Source organism: Antechinus flavipes, chromosome 3 (genome assembly GCF_016432865.1).
Source record: "Antechinus flavipes isolate AdamAnt ecotype Samford, QLD, Australia chromosome 3, AdamAnt_v2, whole genome shotgun sequence".
Taxonomy (NCBI): Eukaryota; Metazoa; Chordata; class Mammalia; order Dasyuromorphia; family Dasyuridae; genus Antechinus; species Antechinus flavipes.
The window spans coordinates 616,256,535-616,274,900 of NC_067400.1; the positions used below are offsets into that span (position 1 = coordinate 616,256,535).

The 18,366-nt window shown below is 43.1% G+C and overlaps 1 protein-coding gene across 2 annotated transcripts in view; it reads right to left on the reverse strand.

Moving 5' to 3' along the window:
* Window positions 1–12,157: 12,157 nt before the first annotated feature.
* The window catches only part of LOC127556273 (zinc finger protein 91-like), a 132,143-nt gene continuing 125,934 nt past the window's right edge, over window positions 12,158–18,366 (reverse strand). For both annotated transcript variants that reach the window (XM_051989326.1, XM_051989327.1), the window contains one exon: window positions 12,158–16,654. In XM_051989326.1, coding sequence (XP_051845286.1) covers window positions 13,895–16,483 — 2,589 coding nt within the window. In that variant the 5' untranslated portion in view covers window positions 16,484–16,654 and the 3' untranslated portion in view covers window positions 12,158–13,894. The remainder of the gene's footprint in view (window positions 16,655–18,366) is intronic.

The following is an 18,366-nucleotide window of genomic DNA, read 5'->3' on the forward strand; positions in this document are numbered from 1 at the left end:
GGGATGCAGGAAGTGACATAACCTGTGGGAGGCAGACAACACCGGTGACCATTGGTCAAGGATGGTCACGCCCTTTCAGGCCATCCAATGAGAAGGCTCGAGTCTTTTCCTATTTAACCTGGTGTTCTACTTCCCGCTAATTGGGTTCAGGAGCATGTGGGGGGGGGGGGGTGGCTCCCAGGTGTGTCTGGGCCTCTCCCTGCAAGGACTAAATAAATGTTTTCTCTTTGTACCTGAAGGTGCCTCTGATAAGTTAATTTGGGAAAGGGGCCTAGCGCCCATCCCCCACATACTAAACATCATCTCTTCAAACTTGGTCATGATTCTCCTTTGTTACTTTACCCCCATGGGGTACTCCCCCTCTGTATTTCATACCCTTTTTATAATGTTAACTTTCTTCATGGGAATATAAGCTTCTTCAAGGCCAGGAATGATTTCTTTCTGCTTATGTTTGTATTCTCAGTGCAAAGTATTTGTAGTACCAGGTCTTGGCAAGTACTTAATAAATGCTTTGTGAATCTCAATAAATGGAGGATATAATAAGTGACCGTTGTTTTAGCATGTAGACCCCAAAATATATTTTAACATTCCTTTTTTTTTCTAAGATTACAGCAAATGTTCCCATAAATATTCTTGGGTAGTGGATGGGCTAGAGTAGGCCAGTTTAGATAGCTGTCAGGTAGAAATTGAATTGATGTTGTGTAACATTCAATTTAGAAATTGTTTGTCATGGCAGACTTGTTGGAAATTGGGTACTCTCTTCCTGTTCCTCCCTCCTCTCTTCTCCCTCTCCCTCTCTACCCCTCCTCTTTCTTCCCCCTGACTGCCCTCCTCTCTCCCTCTCTGAAAATGTTTATTTAATACTGAAAGGTATTAAGTTATTTATTTGATCATGTAAGAATCTTGTGACAAGGCTATTAGGGGAAAGAGATCCCTATTTTACAGATGAAGAACAGAAATAATTTTGTAGAGTTTAAGGTATTAATTGCCCGGGGTAACAGGGTAGGTCACGTCATTTAGTTGGCACTTTTTGTATACAAAAATGCTTTCATAATCAATTATTGAACTTTAGGGCACAAAAGACACAGGAGAATGGGGGTAAGGGCCTAAGTGATATACAGAATGGAACAATTCTCACAATCATTCTCTCCTAGGGGCTCTCATTTCATTCACTTTTGCTGAACAGACATTCCAATAACTTGGGTGTTCAATGATAGAGCAGGGTACTGAATCAAAAAATGCTCAATATTTTAGCGGGCAAGTTATCTCCAGGAGTACCCAGAGAAGGAATATAGAGAGAAAAGGAAAAAAAAAACTCAGGCCAGAAGCCTGTGGGACACTCCTGATCATCACACCAATGAAGATTTAGTAAAAGAGGGGGCGGGCAAGAGAAGAACAGAACAAGCATTTAGGAAGCACCCCTATGTGCCAGACACTGTGTGCTAAGTAAGCCCTGTGCTGACATTGTCTCTTTTTATGCTCACAACACTGGGATGTTATCTTTTCCACGGACGGTTGAGGAAACCATGGCAGAAAGAACACAAAGTGTAAGTCAGCTGCCCAGAATCTCACAGCTATTAAGTGTCCAGGGCTGGATTTCAAGTCTGACCTTTCTGACGGCCCGCCCAGAGCTGTCACTCTTGAAGAGTGGTGAGAATGAAGTCACCAAAAAAAGGCCCAAGAGCAGATCATGTCTCCACTGACAATCCAAAGATGCAGAGCTTAGCAACGCAGACTATTATTAATTAAGAAGCCTCTGCTCCCCTTGGAGGAGAGAGTCGCACTGGAGAAAGACCTTAAGCATGAGGGGAGAGGGTTCAGAAAGCCCTCCACATCACAAGGATGGCCAGAAATGAATCTCCATTCTCACCACCCAGAAGCCATCATGTAACCACTAAACAAACCTCGCAAGGGGCCCACTGCCTTCTCCAGGAGCCCCTTCCCCTTCCAGACCAGTATCAGATGGGCCTGAAGCAGCCCTCCATTTGCCCCCCTTGCAAGCTCTGGCCACTGCTCCTGTTGGTCCTCCGCAGCCAAACATGGCACAAAAGCCAAACCTGGCCCTGCCCAATTGGGGAGGCAGCTCTTCCTTCCCCATCAGCCTCTTCTCCAAGCCCCAAATCCTTGAGTACTTTGGACAGCCCTCACAGGACGAGTTGAGGCTGTTCAATCTGGGCCACCCTCTTCTGGATACTCCACTTTATCAGTGTCTTCTTCTCACAGGGTCCAGAGCTGCCCACCAGCTGGACTGACAAGGGCAGAGCATCTGGCTGCTGTGGCTGACCTAATCTGGAAGCTGGGCCCTCTGGAGAAAGGTCAAGGTGCCCAGAGCTTCTGTGCCCCTTATTTCACACTGCTGACTCCTGGGCAGCTTGCAGCCCCAGGGAACCCTTGCTATCTGTGAGCTCCTGTGGAACTGCCCAGCAGTTGCTGCCCTTTTAGATCTGATTGTCATCTAGGTCTTAGCCATTCTCCAGCTACCCCATAAATATGTCTTTACCCAACTTCCTGAGGGGGACCCTACTGCCTTCCCAGGGAGCCCCTGGGCAAAAAAAAAAAAAACACAAAGGAAAGGAGGAGTGGGTCAGTGAAGATTTTTTCCCTCTTAAGTATAAAAGAGCTCTGAAAAAAGTCCAGAAAGACAAACTGCTCAGGAAATTGAAGCGACTTTTTAGGTACAGAAATAAACAGAAGGAACTTTGGAAAATAAAGTCATAGAAATTGAGACATTTTCTTATATACAGAAAGAAACTGAAGGAGATACAGACAAAAACTCAGCCATATATTTTGAAGCATTCTTCTAAGCACAGAAGGGAACAAAAGGAAGGCTAGATAAATATGCAGACATGGAAATTGAGTTTTGATTTTAGATGCAGAAAAAAAAGGAGCAAAGCCAGATTAAAACTCTGTCATAAATATTGAAGCATTCTTTTAAATAAGGACAGGAACAGAAAGATCTGAAGATAAAAAAACAGCTGTCTTTTATTAGAATTGGAACATTCTTTTTGAATCCAGAAGGAATAGAAAGACCACCAGAGAGAAACATGGCTGGAGAAATTGAAGGATTCTTTTAGTACAGAAGGAAGTCAGGGAAGAAATCAGGTTAGAGAAAGGAGACTTTTTTTTTAATCTACAAAAAGAAACAGAAATAAGTCAAGACAGAAATTGTTCCAATTGTTTAGTGATAAAGAGAGCCAGCTATACCTAGAGAGGAACTGTGGGAACTGGATGTGGATCACAACATAACATTCTCACTTTTTGTTGTTCGCTTGCATTTTGTTTTCTTACTCATTTTCTTTTCTTTTTGATCTGATTTTTCTTGTGCAGCAAGAGAATTATATAAATGTTTACACATATTGGATTTAACATATTTTTTAACATGTGTAACATACATTGGATTGCTTGCCATCTAGGAGAGGAGATGGGAAAAAGGAGTAGAAAATCTGAAACACAAGCTGTGCAAGGGTCAATGTTGAAAAATTACCTGTGTATAAGTTTTGAAGTTAAACAGCTTTAAAAATAAAAAGGGGGGGGGGAGAAAGAAATTAAGGCACACTTTTAGTAGAGAAACAACAGGAAAAAGTAAAGCTAGATGGACAACCACAGAAATAGAAGCACAAAACCATCACTTCCATCGTACAAGGCAATTGTTATATTTTGCAGCCAGTCCAGTGGGATGTGAAGGACCTTTGATGCAAAGAAGAGCAACTCTCTCTTCAATCCTAGGATTTCCAATTCCTACTATTTATCTTTTGAGGTTTCAGGAGTGGAACTCTCCCTTTAATAATGATGTTCTCACAACTGGTCATACCTTGGACATCTCGTGATCTGGGATTATCATCATCTGTAAACCCCTCTGGATCATCATCTAAATCCCATCCCTTTCTTTTATCACCTAATTTCTCATTTTTATCCCCTCAATCTTTATACCGCAAAGTCTCATACTAATTCCAACTGTCCCTTTCATTGTGCCCTCTGGGATACCTGTCCTATTGGGAACAAACGTCCCTTCCTCTTAAATCTTTTCCTTTATTAGTCCTTCCATCTACCAGCTAGCTCTTAATGAAATCTGGCTTCTTCCCGATACCAGTCTCCCTGGCCCTTTTTTCCAGCATTGGCTGTACCTTCACTCATTCTCCTTGTGGAAAATTATGTCAAATTTTGGTCCATCAGGATCGGACGTTTTTAGGATGACCTTCTTGCCCCAGTTCTGTATAATGCTGTGCTTTCCCTGTCACCAACGAAGCTTGCTCCCATGCTTTTTAGCATGACGTTTTCAGCAGTGTTGTCAGAAGCCCTCAACGGGGGCAACATCATCGAGTTCAGAGTAAATTACTTAACTTGAAAAGGCTACAAGCCAAGACTGAAGCGAAAGGAGGACTGGCAGGTTATTTTTTGGCTCACAGAGGACTGTGCACTCAGGGTTAAGATGTGACACACACGGATCGAGGCTCTGCGGCTTGTGCTAACTGGGGTCTGACGCCACCAAGAAAACGCCGGCTCTCCAGTAGCCGGCATCACGCCCTGATGGAACCGTGGGCTATGTGTGACGATCACGGCTGGGTTCACTTACCTTGGCAGTATGATTTTCAGGGATGTACACATAAATAAGGCACTGATGATTACATTGCCAGAGCGAGCCAAGTGCTTGGGAGGCTCCAGAGGTAAATGTCAGGGAGAAGCGGTATTAGGCTGCTTATCAAACAGGGGACACAGAGCTGCTGTTATCTCATTGTCTTGACAACTTGAGGTATACTAGCGCTGTGCTGGGAAATTAATTTTTTTCACTTGAATTATCTTAGGAAGATTCTGAAGCTCACCTGCCAAGATAAAATTGCTGGAAACTGGGGTCTTTTCTTGAGCTTTTCTTTGAGCCTTCAAACTCTCCCAGAGAAAACTCAACTTCAATGGGCATCTTGTTCACGTACAGAATATACATCTGGCCAAAAGACTGTTTTATGGAGAACTCGCTCAAGGCAGGGACTCGCATGGCAGGCAGAAGCAGCGAAACAAAGACACTCTTCAGGTGTCCGAGGAACTTTGGAAGGGATTGCCTGACATGGGAGAATTGGCCCGGCATGGTGTGCCCATGGGTACAAAGATGGCATTGTGCTCTGAGCAAAGCAAAACTGCAATAGCGCAAGAGAAACACGAGATATCTAACTTTACAGACATCTTTACTCTAAGTGTTTGTGTGGACTGTTTGTGCCCGACCGTGGCAGAGCCAAGCTCATGTGGCAGGGTTCCGAGCTCTGATCAGCCATGGTCAGACATACCTCAGCTTGACCCCAACACAGGTGTCATTTTGGTGTCTGAGAACAAAGGACAATTCCTGACCCTTCACTCATTCTCTTTGGCTCCTTGGCAGAGGTGGGGAGATGGAATCAGGATTGGAATATCCCCTTTCCATTTCTCCCCGTTCCCCCATTTCTTACTCTCCCCTCTTCCTTTGAGATTCATCCTATTTACATTGGTAGCTGTTATCTACAGACCCTTATTCACCTTCCTTATGCAATGAGTTTGCTATCTGGTTTATAACTTTCCCATCCTCCTCAATTGCTGTCCTCATACTAGGAAACTTCAACACACGAGTTCTTCTTTCAAATACCTTCAATTCCTCAGCCTACATACATCCTATGAGTGACGTCTGTCCATCACCTCGGCTACACACAAAGACGATTCTAGCTTTACTCTCACCATCACCCACAAATGTACCACATCTGTTCGAGAATTCTGAAAATTCCCTTATCTGACCACAATCTATTGACATCCTACCTCTGTCTTCTCCTACATGAGTCTCCTCTTCATTTTCAATCTGACTTTCAACCCCTCAGTTCTCTCCTAAGCCATCTACACCACATTACATGGTATATTTTTTCTTTCCTTTTCTCCTTGCGATCGCTTTTTGGGGAACCAATTAAACTCTAAACTATCCCCTTCTCTGGACTTTCCATCTATTCTATTGCTGATTACCCCCCGGACAAGCTTCAACTTAGGATCACTTGTCATTCAGCACTTTCATCTCTACAGCATGGGCTGCTGAACAGAGAAACATTGCGTAATAGTTCTGACTGGGTCTACTACAATTGTATGCCATACAACTTCAGTCCTTTTACAACTTCCTTATCAGTCATGCCCACAGAAGATCTTCTGCACATTTTCATTTCTCCTCAAACTTTCTTTTTTTCAATTAATAACATTGACTCATGTTATCAAAACAAAAACCGAGGCCATTTGCTATTAATTCTTTATTCTCCCCTTTTCCTTATCTCCTATCACTCAAAGGCCTTTTGCCATTCTCTCTTTCACCCATCTTACACAATAAAGCAGCCTTACTCCTTATCAAGCCTAACCCTTCAACTTGTTCAAGTGATCCTATTCTATTCCATCTCCTCCAGCAGATTTTCCCTTCTGTCATCCCTATTTTTAAATTTATTTTTGATTTCTCCCTCTTTACTGGCTCATTTTCTACTATCAATGTGTCCTGAAAAAAACACTCTCACTCAACGCTTCCATTCATGCTCCTCTTCCACTCTTTCTAGCTAACCTCCTCCAAAAGACCATTGAGAATAGTTTTCATTCCTCTCCCTCTTAACCTGACAATCCAGCTTCTGACCGCATCATTCTGCTGACAATGCTTTCTCCAAAGTGATCGGCAAGTGGTCCAGCTCAATGGCCTTTTCTCCATCTTCATTCTCTAGGACTTCCATCCTCCCCAGTGCTGTCTTCTCCGTAGGTCTCTCAGATCTGCTTTTCCAGCCCTTGCCTCTCAGCCCACCTCCAATCTTGCATCTCCAACTGCACTTCAGATATGTGGACCGGGATGTCCAATACGCATCTGACATTCAAGATGTTGCCCCTAAATCTCCCTCCTTTGTCTCCTACTTCTCCAGGACCTCAGGTTCATAATCCAGTCACCATCCTGGACACTCTCTCCCACCTCCACATCCAAGGAGTTCTCAAGTTCTCAACCTCTCTCAACTACATCCCTGTAGAACACTGCCCAGTCCTGGCCCTCATCTCATCCCTCGGATTAATACTATAGCCTGCAGGAAGCCCTGTCTTGCCTCTAGTCTCCCCCTACTCCTGTCTAGACTCTCCATTCAGTCTTTTAAGTGATTGTCCTAAAACATAGATACATTTATGCAATTACCATAGTTAACAAACCCCAGAAGCTTCCTATTGCCTCCAGGAGCAAATGAAGAATACCCTACTTGGCATTCAAAGCCCTTCATCACCTGGCCCCTTAACTTTTCTAGTCTTACTCCCTTCCATATCCTCTTTGATCCAGTGACACTAACCTCCTTCCTGTTCCACGAACAAGATTCCGAGCACTGTATCTTGCTGAACCTGTAATGTTGTTCCTCCTCCTAAGTACAGACTTCCTTTATATCCCAATTAAAATCCCATCTTTTAGAAAAACAGTTCCCATTTGTTCTTAACTCTATTATTGCTCTCTCTGTTATTCCTATTTATCCAGTAGCTTGTTTAGCATTACCTTGCATGTCATTTTCCCCATTAGATTATAAGCTCCTTGACTGCAGAGACTATATTTACTCTTTATATTCCCAGTATTGCCAGAGCGCCTCATACATATTAGGCACCTTATAAATATTTATTGATCGATGACAGAAGGATATTCAGATAGAAGTAGTCACAGAATTTAGTTGTTTGTTTTTTCCCCCCTGAGACAATTGGGATTAAATGACTTGGCCAGGGTCACACAGCTAGGAAGTATTAAGTGTCTGAGACCAGGTTTGAACTCGGGTCCTCCTGACTTCAGGGTGATTTCAAATAGAATATAAAATAGAATGAGTTCTGATGAAGTAAAAGCTATAATTAGTGAAAGCTGAGTGTGATAAGGTAGGTTTTTTGTGTGTGTTAGGGGTGCATGGATTAGGTAATTTTGACTTGCAGTTATTATGAGTGGAAGAAGTCAGCATGGTGCTCTATCCACTATAGGACATTCTTTTGAATAATAACTGTGAGAATTTTCAAGATCCTTGCATGAATAGCCAGCATAGATTTTAGACAGGTACCCTGAAGTTTATCCACCCAGAGTGTGACAAACCCCATCAGTAAGTGGTAGACAAATGTCTCACAATTACACAGATAACCCCTATATCATATAGATTATTTCATGTGACCTACACAACTCTGGGAAGCAGATGCTATTATTTTTATTATTATTATCATTATTTCATGTGATCTTCACAACAATTCTGGGAAGCAGGTGCTATTATTATTATTATTATTATTATTATTATCACCAGTACAAGATGAATAGAAGGAAAGTTTGTAAGAAAACACAATAGAAACTGAGAAATTTTTGAGAATGGAAAGGAATAAAGATACAGAAAGGAATGGAAGGAAGTCCTGATAGATAGATCTGAAAGAGAAATGAAGACATTATTCTGTTGGAGGTCCTAAAGGGAAACCCCTGGTATCTTCCCTTTGAAAGCAGGAGGGGCCTAAATCTCCTGGACTTTGAAGGTTATCACTACAGGAAACCGGACAAGACAGGGAAACCTAAAGGCAGCAGGAGAAACCTCATGTTGGGCTACAGCAGGGCTTGTGGGATGGGAGTGAATAAAAAAGAGGACCCTCAGAAAAAAGAGAAGCGAAGATCTCAGAAGGAAATTGGTCTTTCCAGTGGGCACAGGCTGAGTCCCTCTGTCAGACAGAGATCTGGAATTCCCAGCTTCAGTTCTGTCTGTGCTCCAAGCCACTGGTTTCCAAAGCCTTCCATGACATTTCACAAGCAGAATGAAGTAGCTACAGTAGGCAGAGCCCAGAGTATTAGCTATGAGCTCTGGTTCTCTGAAGGGTCCCAGCCCAAACTCACACTACAACCCAAGGCAGAGGAATTCAATAACAGAAACACAATTTTCCCTGAAAATTACTCACCATGACCGTCTGGAATCTTGGGGTGCTCAGCTGGATTTTCCAAGACAGCTGAAAGCTCAGATGTCTTATAGAGGCTTCAGTTTCACAACCCTGGGAAGGTCTGGGTTTCGGCTTTTCGTTGCTTCAATTTATTTAAAGCCTGCCAGTTCACAGCCCGGGCACTTCCCTAAGTATTCAATTCTCAAGCACACAGGGACCTTCCTTCTCAAAATGGTGGGTCAAAGAAACTCAGAAATGGAGCCGCAGGATGAAGGGGATACATAACCTGCAAACATCTGCAAGGGGAATGGGACTACACATAGGAACAGGATCTCTTTCTCTTGGAGTTATAGGGGAGCCTTATAATTTCCTTAGACTTGTTTAACCACTGGAGTTATTCCTCATTAGTAACTGCAAAACACCTGGTTTCCAGAATAGACCGCAGACCAATTTCTATTCAATTAATCAAGAATTAGGGATCTGGGAGATCTGGTTTCAGATTGTGCCTTTAACATTTTCTAGTACGTGACTGAGTCTTTACACCATTTCTTCTCTGAAATAGGGTCAATAATGTCTGTAGTCTATTGTCCTGCTTGTAATATGGCAGCCTCATATTGGGCTCCGGGGCAAGGAGGCTGGCTCTTTGTCGTCATCCTGTCTCTGACAGAAAGGGGACCCTCTATTCTGGGCCATCAGATACTAATTTGTTGTTGGGCTGTTTCGAGTCATGTCTGAGTCTTGGTGACCCCATTTTGGGGGTTTTCTTAGCACAGATCCTGGAGAAGTCTGCCATTTTCCTCCTCCAGCTCATTTTAAAGGTAAGAAACTAAAGCAAACACGGTTAAGTGACTTGCTCAGTATCACAAAGCTAATAACTGTCTGAGGCCAAATCTTCCAAACCCAGAGCTCTAGTCACTCTCCACCTAGCTGCCACCTCCCTAACAAAAGGAAGTTGCTGGAGCTTGTGGGACGAGGGACTGGGACTGACTGGAAGTCACTCCCCACACCCATCTCAATGTGAAAACAGATTTCTGGCCCAGATGGCTGCTAGATAGAAGCAGACCACCTAGCTCTTATTCACCTAGTGCAGCAAAACTGTCAAAATCAATGATTAAACGACTGAACAGTGATTAAAATTGTACATGTTAATGAGAAACTATAGTGAAAGAGTCACTCCAGAATTCCACAAATCATCAGTTCAGGGGGCAACAAGGAAAGCCCATTTCCCCACATATAAATCAAGCAGCAGCCCCCTGGGATGTCCAAACCCAACAAAGAGAACTGTGGCTCCCACAGTTCTTTGTCCAGAGGCAAAAGAGGACTACCCCAAGAAATTCCCCCCGAAATGGTTTTTTAAAATCCTATCAGGGATGTGAGTAGACTGAGACATCAGGATAATCTGGCAGCATTGCTGAGAAGAGGACACACCAGGTTCAAAGGCTCCAAGACTTTGTCCTGAAGTGACGTGGTGGGGAGGGTCCTACAACTCCAGGCCCCACGTTTTCTATGATGTAGGGGAGCCAAATCCCAAGTGTATGTAAGACCCCCAGGAAGCTGCTATTGATATTAAAAAAAATGAGCCTGCTTTTAGAAATCAGGAAAGAGCTCACAGAGTGAACAGGTCATCTGAGGCATCCAAACCCAAATCATCTCTGATCAGATGCCTTTTGTGGCTCCTCAGCGGGTCACTGCCTAACTTTTGATCCAAAATCTCCGGTGAGGCCTCCTTCCGGAGGCTGTTCTAATGGTGAGGAACCTTTCCTTGCATTCATGGTGAATCTGCATTTTATTGCTTTTTCAAGATGCCTGAAAAATGGCACTTCTGGGGCTAATGACAAAAAGTTGGAAGGAAGGCTAAGGGCAAATAGGGAGGAAGGAGACACAGATCGCTAAGGGTTAAGATGTTTAATCCTCCAAGAGACATTTTAGAATTCCCAGCTGGTGAGGATTGGTGCCCAAATGCTGGGCATTTAACTACTGCTCAGGAGAAACAAAGGTCAGCAATTCTTCTCCAGAACCCCAGAAGGAAAAGACCCATCTTCACATATTGAGCTGTGTGATGTTTGGTAATTCACCTCACTGCCCTGGTGCTCAGGCTGCCCTCCATCATGAGAGAGCATTCTAGGTGGTGATTTTGTCTCCATGAACTGTCAGGGGCTCTCAGGAGCCAGGGCTGGAAGCTTGGGCAGCGGCTCTCATTTCCTGTCTCCCCCTTGCACGATGAGGGAGTCAGACTGGACGCCTGTAAGAGTTGCCTTTCCTTCTGCAGCAGGGGACTGTGGGATGAACAATCCCTTCTTTGTCCCACTGGGAGCACTCAGAAAGGGCCGTCAGAGACATCTGTCTGACCTTGTCCTTTCATGGTCAGGGCCGATGTCACAGAGAGGTCCCACCCCATCCCTGGGCCCAGCTCCCCAATCTCACTCTAGGTCCATGAGCTCTGAGTTCTGCCCTGGATCTTCGACATTCTTGGTGATTTTGAATTTCCCAGAAAGAGGCGGCTGGACTTTGTCACTCAGGAGAGGGCAGAAGGCCGGGTCCAGGGCCCAGCTGTGGCCTGTTGAGTCTCCGACCACTGACAGGAGACGTCTCCATTCCCTGGAGAGAGGCTGTGGTGCAATGGGCACAGTGAACACTCTTCCGTCTTGAGGGACATGAGTTCAAAGCCCAGTCTCCTGTGACTTAACATATGTGGCCTAACGGCTCCTCAAGCTATAAAATGAAGGCTTGGGGCAGATGACAAGGTCATCCCCAACTCTGAGTCTGTGACAAGCATCAGGTGGTGATGTGGACAGGGCACTGAGCTTACAACAGGAAGGCTCATCATCATGAGTTCCAATTCAGCCTGACACTAGCTGTGTGACTCTGAGCAAGTCACTTCCCCTTCTGCCTCAGTTTCCTCAGCTGTAAAAAGGGCTGGAGAAGGAAATGGCAAATCATGCGAGTATCTTTGCCGAGAAAACCCCAAATAGAATCACAATGAGTTGAACATGACTGAAACAACTCAAAAGCCACCACGACAAAAAACTGCAAAGAGGGGTTGGGCTCGGAACGTTCCAAGTAACTCCGCTTTTCATCAGAATGCAGGAACGTCGCTGCTTTGGCACCAGGTAAGCCCTGGTGGATCCCCCAGACGGAAGGTTTCCAGTTTCCTTTTGCATGTTTTTGCCCATTAGATTATAAGCTCCTTGAGGTCAGGGACCTCACGTAACTTCCAAGTTCAGATGGAAGGTGACTACTGCTAAATAAATCTACCAGCACACAGATACCATAGATGTAAAAACCTAGGTTTTATTACGTTTAAGCACAGGTTCAGATAATAGAAAAATAACTGTACCGAGACTAGAACTTCTGCAAAGGCTTTACAGAGAAAATTACTGTCAGAGTCAGGGAAATAATTGTTTAACCTATTACAATTTTTATGGCCTTTCAATTCATAAAGGTCACTCAGGCCTAATCAAAGCATTTTCTCACACTTTTTTTCAAGTAAGATTGAACAAACTATGTTAAAACAAATTAGTGAACACACAAAGTTACAGATTTAAACACCAAGTTTGCAAAATCCTACATTATAAAACTACAGGGATACATCCTAAAGAAGTCAGTCACAATGGGTTAACTGAGAAGAAGGGATTTACATGTCACCAAGATAAGCAAAGGATCAGGGGTCGGGAATTCTTCCAGCTAAATTGTCTTGGTAAGCTCCAACTCCCTTCTAGCTCCTATCATTCACTGAGTCAGGTTTTATCCAGGTGAGGTCAGCATTAAAAGGAAAAAAGCTTTATTTGATCAAATGTTCCAGGGATAATGGCAGAATAAAAACTGAATAAAAGGAAAGAGAAAGTATATTATCACAATGCAAACAATGCACAGAAAAGATATAGAAAGGAAAACTGGAAGGAAATCAATAGAAGGGAAGCACTAGGATTAAGAGAACCTTCCTGTGTCTCCCCTGGGCCTCCTTCTTTCTCCAGGCAGACTGACGGATTTCTCCTCCCTTCTCCTTCTTTCCCAGGGACACCTGAGTTATATAACTAAGCTGAAGCTCCACCAGGTGGATTCTGGGGAGGAGAGAAGGGTGAGATGAGCCTGGTTCTCTGCATGGGGAAGGACTAGGTCGAGAGCAGGGACAAGATTTAAGGAGGAAGTTGAGAGTTCTAGTATTTTTTGTGAATTTTTTCCTCTGGGGTTTGAGTTAGCGTTAAGAGTCAGAAAACAGAAGGCCTGGGTAATCACAGAGACCTCCTGAGCATCAGTTCTGCTTAGAACTGGACATTTGGAGAGATGGGAAGGTGAGACCTGGGATGACAGGGAGTCTAGTTCTCTCCTGACTTCCTGGGAGACCCTGGGCCAGCCCTTGCCTCTCCCAGGGCTTCAGTGCCCTCACCTGTATAACAAGGAAGAGCAGGAGTTTTCAGAGTCAGAAGGAACATCGGAAATAGTCCAGGCCAATCCCATGCCTTCAGGCTGGAGATGAAGATGCTAAGTAGAAGTGACTGGCCAAGGACATACAGCTAACTACTGGAAGAACCAGGATAGAACCAGTCTTCTGTCTCCAGGTCTAGAACCTTCTGCCATCCTCCACTGCCTCCCTAGGACTTGCAGTTAGCAAGAGCTTGAAGATGAGACTCTCCTGGAGTGGGGGTGGGGAGACCTGCCAGTTCCAGGACCCATAATTGGCTCTGGACTTTGGGCTGGACAGTGCTGGAGTCACATCAACTCAATACAGGCAGCCAAACTTAAGTTGCACAACCAACTAACTTGAAAGAAAGAAAAAAAAAAGCAAATTTCCCTTCTAAGAAAGAAAGGAAAAGTTCCTCCAGAAATGGTGTAGCACACGGGAGGCTTTCCACAGGGATCAGAGACCTGCTGTTGACTAGAAGTCAGCCCTTTACCCAGCTGAGGGTCTGACTGGAAGCAGACCATCCAGCTTCCACATTCTAGGATTTTCTTCAGTAAAAATTCTCTGCCAAATAACAAGTTTTTGCTGAAGGGATTTCCACATCCACTACTTGTGTAACCCATCTGTATGAAAACTCTGGTGCTCAGCAAGAGATGATGCATCATTGAAAGCTTCCCCACACTCCTTACATAAAAAGGGTTTCTCTTCAGTGTGACTTGTCTGGTGCTTCACAAGCTCAGAGCTTTGAGGGAAGGATTTCCCACACTCATTACATTTATAGGGTTTCTCTTCAGTGTGACTTGCCTGGTGCTTCACAAGGTCAGAGCTTTGAGGGAAGAATTTCCCACACTCATTACATTTATAGGGTTTCTCTTCAGTGTGACTTGCCTGGTGCTTCACAAGGTCAGAGCTTTGAGGGAAGGATTTACCACACTCATTACATTTAAAAGGTTTCTCTTCATTATGAATTATCTGATGCTTGAAAAGGTGTGAGTGCTCACTGAAAGCTTTCTCACAATGACTACATTTATATGGTTTCTCTCCAGTATGAGTCTTCTGGTGCTTTGCAAGATTTGACTTCTTAGCAAAGGTTCTCTCACACTGATTACATTTATAAGGTTTGTCTTCATGAGTTCTCTGGTGACTAAAAAGAGCTGATTGTTCAGTGAAGGCTTCCCCACACTGATTACATGTATAAGACCTCTCTCCAGTATGAATCTTCTGATGTACAGTGAGATTTGATCTCTGAATAAAGCCTTTCCCACACTCATTACACGTATAAGGCTTCTCTCCAGTATGAATCTTCTGATGTACATTAAGATTAGAACTCCGACTAAATGCTTTCCCACACTGATTACATGCATAAGGCTTCTCTCCAGTATGAATTCTCTGGTGACTAACAAGGACTGAATTTGTGCTGAAATCTTTCCCGCATTCACTACATGTATATGGCTTCTCTCCAGTATGAGTCATCTGATGTACAAGAAGGGTTGAGCTATCAAAGAAAGCTTTCCCACAGTCACTGCATGTATAAGGCTTCTCTCCAGTATGAACTCTCTGATGTCTGAAAAGGGTTGACTTTTGAGTGTAGGCTTTACGACACTTAGTGCATTTATAAGGTTTCTCTCCAGTATGACTCTCCTTATGTACATTAAGATTTGATCTCCTAAGGAAGGCTTTCCCACATTGATTGCATTTATAAGGCTTCTCTCCAGTGTGAATTCTCTGGTGATTGAAAAAGGATGAACTCTGAGTGAAGGATTTCCCACACTGATTACATTTATAAGGCTTCTCTCCAGTATGAATCTTCTCATGTACCTTAAGGTTTGAGCTCTGAACAAAGGCTTTCCCACACACATTACATTTATAAGGCTTCTCTTCATTGTGAATTTTCTGATGGTTGAAAAGGGTTGATCTTTGAGTGAAGACTTTCCCACATTGATCACATTTATGAGGCTTCTCTCCAGTATGAATCTTCTTATGCACACTAAGATTTGAGCTCTGACTGAAAGCTTTCCCACATTCTTTACATTTATATGGTTTCTCTCCAGTATGAATTCTTTGATGATTAACAAGGACTGATTTCTTACTGAAAGCTCTCCCACACTCATCACATGTATATGGCTTCTCTCCAGTATGAATCATCTGATGACTAATAAGGGTTGAGCTCTCAAAGAAGGCTTTCCCACAAGTATCACATTTAAAAGGTTTCTCTTCAGTGTGAATTTTGTGATGCTTGAAAAGAGTTGATTTCTGAGCAAAGGCTTTCCCGCATTTTGTACATCCATAAGGTTTGTCTCCTGTATGGTTCTTCTGATGTAAATTAAGATTTGATCTCCTAAAGAAAGCTTTCCCACACTTGTCACATCTATAAGGCTTCTCTCCAGTATGAATTCTCTGGTGATTGAGAAGAGATGAACTTAGGGTAAAGGCTTTCTCACATTGATTACATTTATAAGGCTTCTCTCCAGTATGAATCTTCTGATGTACCTTCAGGTTTGACCTTCGACTAAAGGCTTTCCCACATTCATTACATTTATAAGGCTTCTCTCCAGTGTGAATTCTCTGGTGTTTAAAAAGGGTTGAGCTCTGACCAAAGACTTTCTCACACTTATTACATTTATAAGGTTTTTCTCCATCATGAATCTTTTGGTGTACTTTAAAGTTTGACATCTGACTGAAGGCTTTCCCACACTCATTACATGTGTAAGGCTTCTCTCCAGTATGAGTCATCTGATGTACAATAAGGGCAGAACTCTCAATGAAGGCTTTCCCACACTCATCACATTTGTAAGGCTTCTCTCCTGTGTGAATTCTCTGGTGTTTGATGAGGATCGAGTTTTGAGTGAAGGCTTTCCCACACTCCTTACATTTATAAGGCTTCTCCCCAGTGTGAATTCTCTGATGATTAATAAGGGTTGAGTTTTTATTGAAGACTTTCCCACATTCCTTACATGTATAAGGCTTGTCTCCAGTATGAATCCTCTGATGCTGAATAAACCTTGAGTTGTGAGTAAATGTTAGGCCACATTCATTACATTTGTAAGCCTTCTCACTGGCATGATTCTTTTGATTTTCAGATAAGTGTGACGATTCAGTACCAGCTTTCCCATGTTCCTTAAGTTCATTTATTTTGTCTCCATTTTGAATCTTCTGGTGTTTGGTCATTTTTCTCACCTTCCTCTTCTTCTTCATCTCCTGACTACCTGGCTCTTACTCGCTCCACAGCATTCAGAAGTAGGGTAGTAATGATCAGCACGGCTTCCAGTTTTCTTTCACAATGTTCACTCTCTCTATATGATGATTCTTCTTCTGGAATATTCTCTTTCGATGATTCCTCTGTGTTCTTTATCCTAGGCTCCAAATCTGAAAAACAGTAATATATGTACAAATGTTCCCATTTCTCTAAGCTTTGAGAAAGGAAACTCTGGATAAAGTAACATAACTGAAAGTAGTTCACAGAAATAGATAGCCCACTGTGGAACAATTTTTAAAATCTTTTAAATTTCTCTCAAAATCATAAGAAATAAGAGTATTTCTAGTCTAATAATCCTTTCCAGACTCTTCCCTATTTGAAAATATGTAGAAATAAAGATAGGCATTTCTCAAAATACATTGACTAAAATAACAAAAGGTTATCTTTTATATCTTTAAAAATCATTATATTCCCCATCCCCTTATTGGGTTATGCTGAGACCAATGCAGAAGCAAATCTCAAGTCTCTATTCATAAGGGAATTTAATCAGAGGGAAGAGGTCATCCTGGATCTGGAGGAGGCCCAGAACAATCACAAGGGAATTGGTACCTCCACACTAGGCCCAGCTCATGACTGTCAGGATAAATCTCGTCCCCAGTTGTCTTCTCATGGTAGCTATGAACCCCTCTCCCCATGTCTCAGTGAATTCCGATTTGAGGAAGTGTCCATGATCATGATTCCCATTTACTCTGTCACTTTGCTTCCCTCTGGTTACTCCTTTTCTCTCCATTACAGCCCCCTTTTCACATGCAGACATTCTTGGTAAGAATGTAAGCTTCTTGAAGACAAGGAAAGCATTCTTTTTGCTTATGTTTGTAAAGCGCACCGTATAGTGTCTGGCAATTAATCATCCATCTAATAATTTGTGCATCTATCAACAAAAGGAGAGACAGCGTAATAACTACTGTTTTGGCCTGTTTACTCAAAAGTGTATTTGAAATGGCTTTCCCTGCCTCAAAATTACTATAAATGTCACCACAGACACTCTTGGGCCGAGGGACACCTCTGAGAGTATGGGGATAGAATGGGGTAGACCACTCCAGTTTGGATAGTTCTCTGTCAGCCAGAGGTTGCTCTGACATAGAATGATACTGGATTTTAAAACTGTTTCTGTCACAGCCCCCTTGTGTCCAAAATACAGAGTTTTCCTCTGACCTCCCTCTGTCACTAATATCTTAAACGTTTATGGGACTTTTTTCATTTTGCCAAATGTTTTTCATTCATCTGACCATGACAACAACAGTGGGATCAGGAAAGACATCTCTAATTTACAAGATTCAGAGTTCCAGGGAATCACCCAGGATCACAAAGTGAGTCAACCATAAAAAGCATTTTTGGGCACTATATACAAAGAGGCTTTTCTCCTTAGGATGCCAGGATAAGGTGGTCAGTATTATTACCCATCCCATTTTCCATGGAATACCATCTGAGTTGGTTTTCTTCTCCAACCTATACCACCTGCCCTAGTGTATTCATTTCTGGACCTTAGGGTGCCAAAGAGATAGAAATATAGAGGAAGAGGCCCAGGAGAAATATAGCACATACTTATCAAAGTCATTCTTATCCCAAGGCATCTCATGGCATTGGCTCTTCCTGAACACACATCCCAGTACTTTGGGTGCCCAAGGTCAGAGCAGGATACTGGCCCTGCAATGAGCCATTTTTTCAGTGGGCAGGTCATGCACTGGGGTACCCCCAAAGGGAATGTAGAGAGAAAAAGAGGAAAACCCAGGACAGGATCCTGAGAGACATGCCTATTACACACTCATGACATGGATGATAATTCAGTAAAAAAGAGAGCAGGGAGAGGAAAAACAGAACA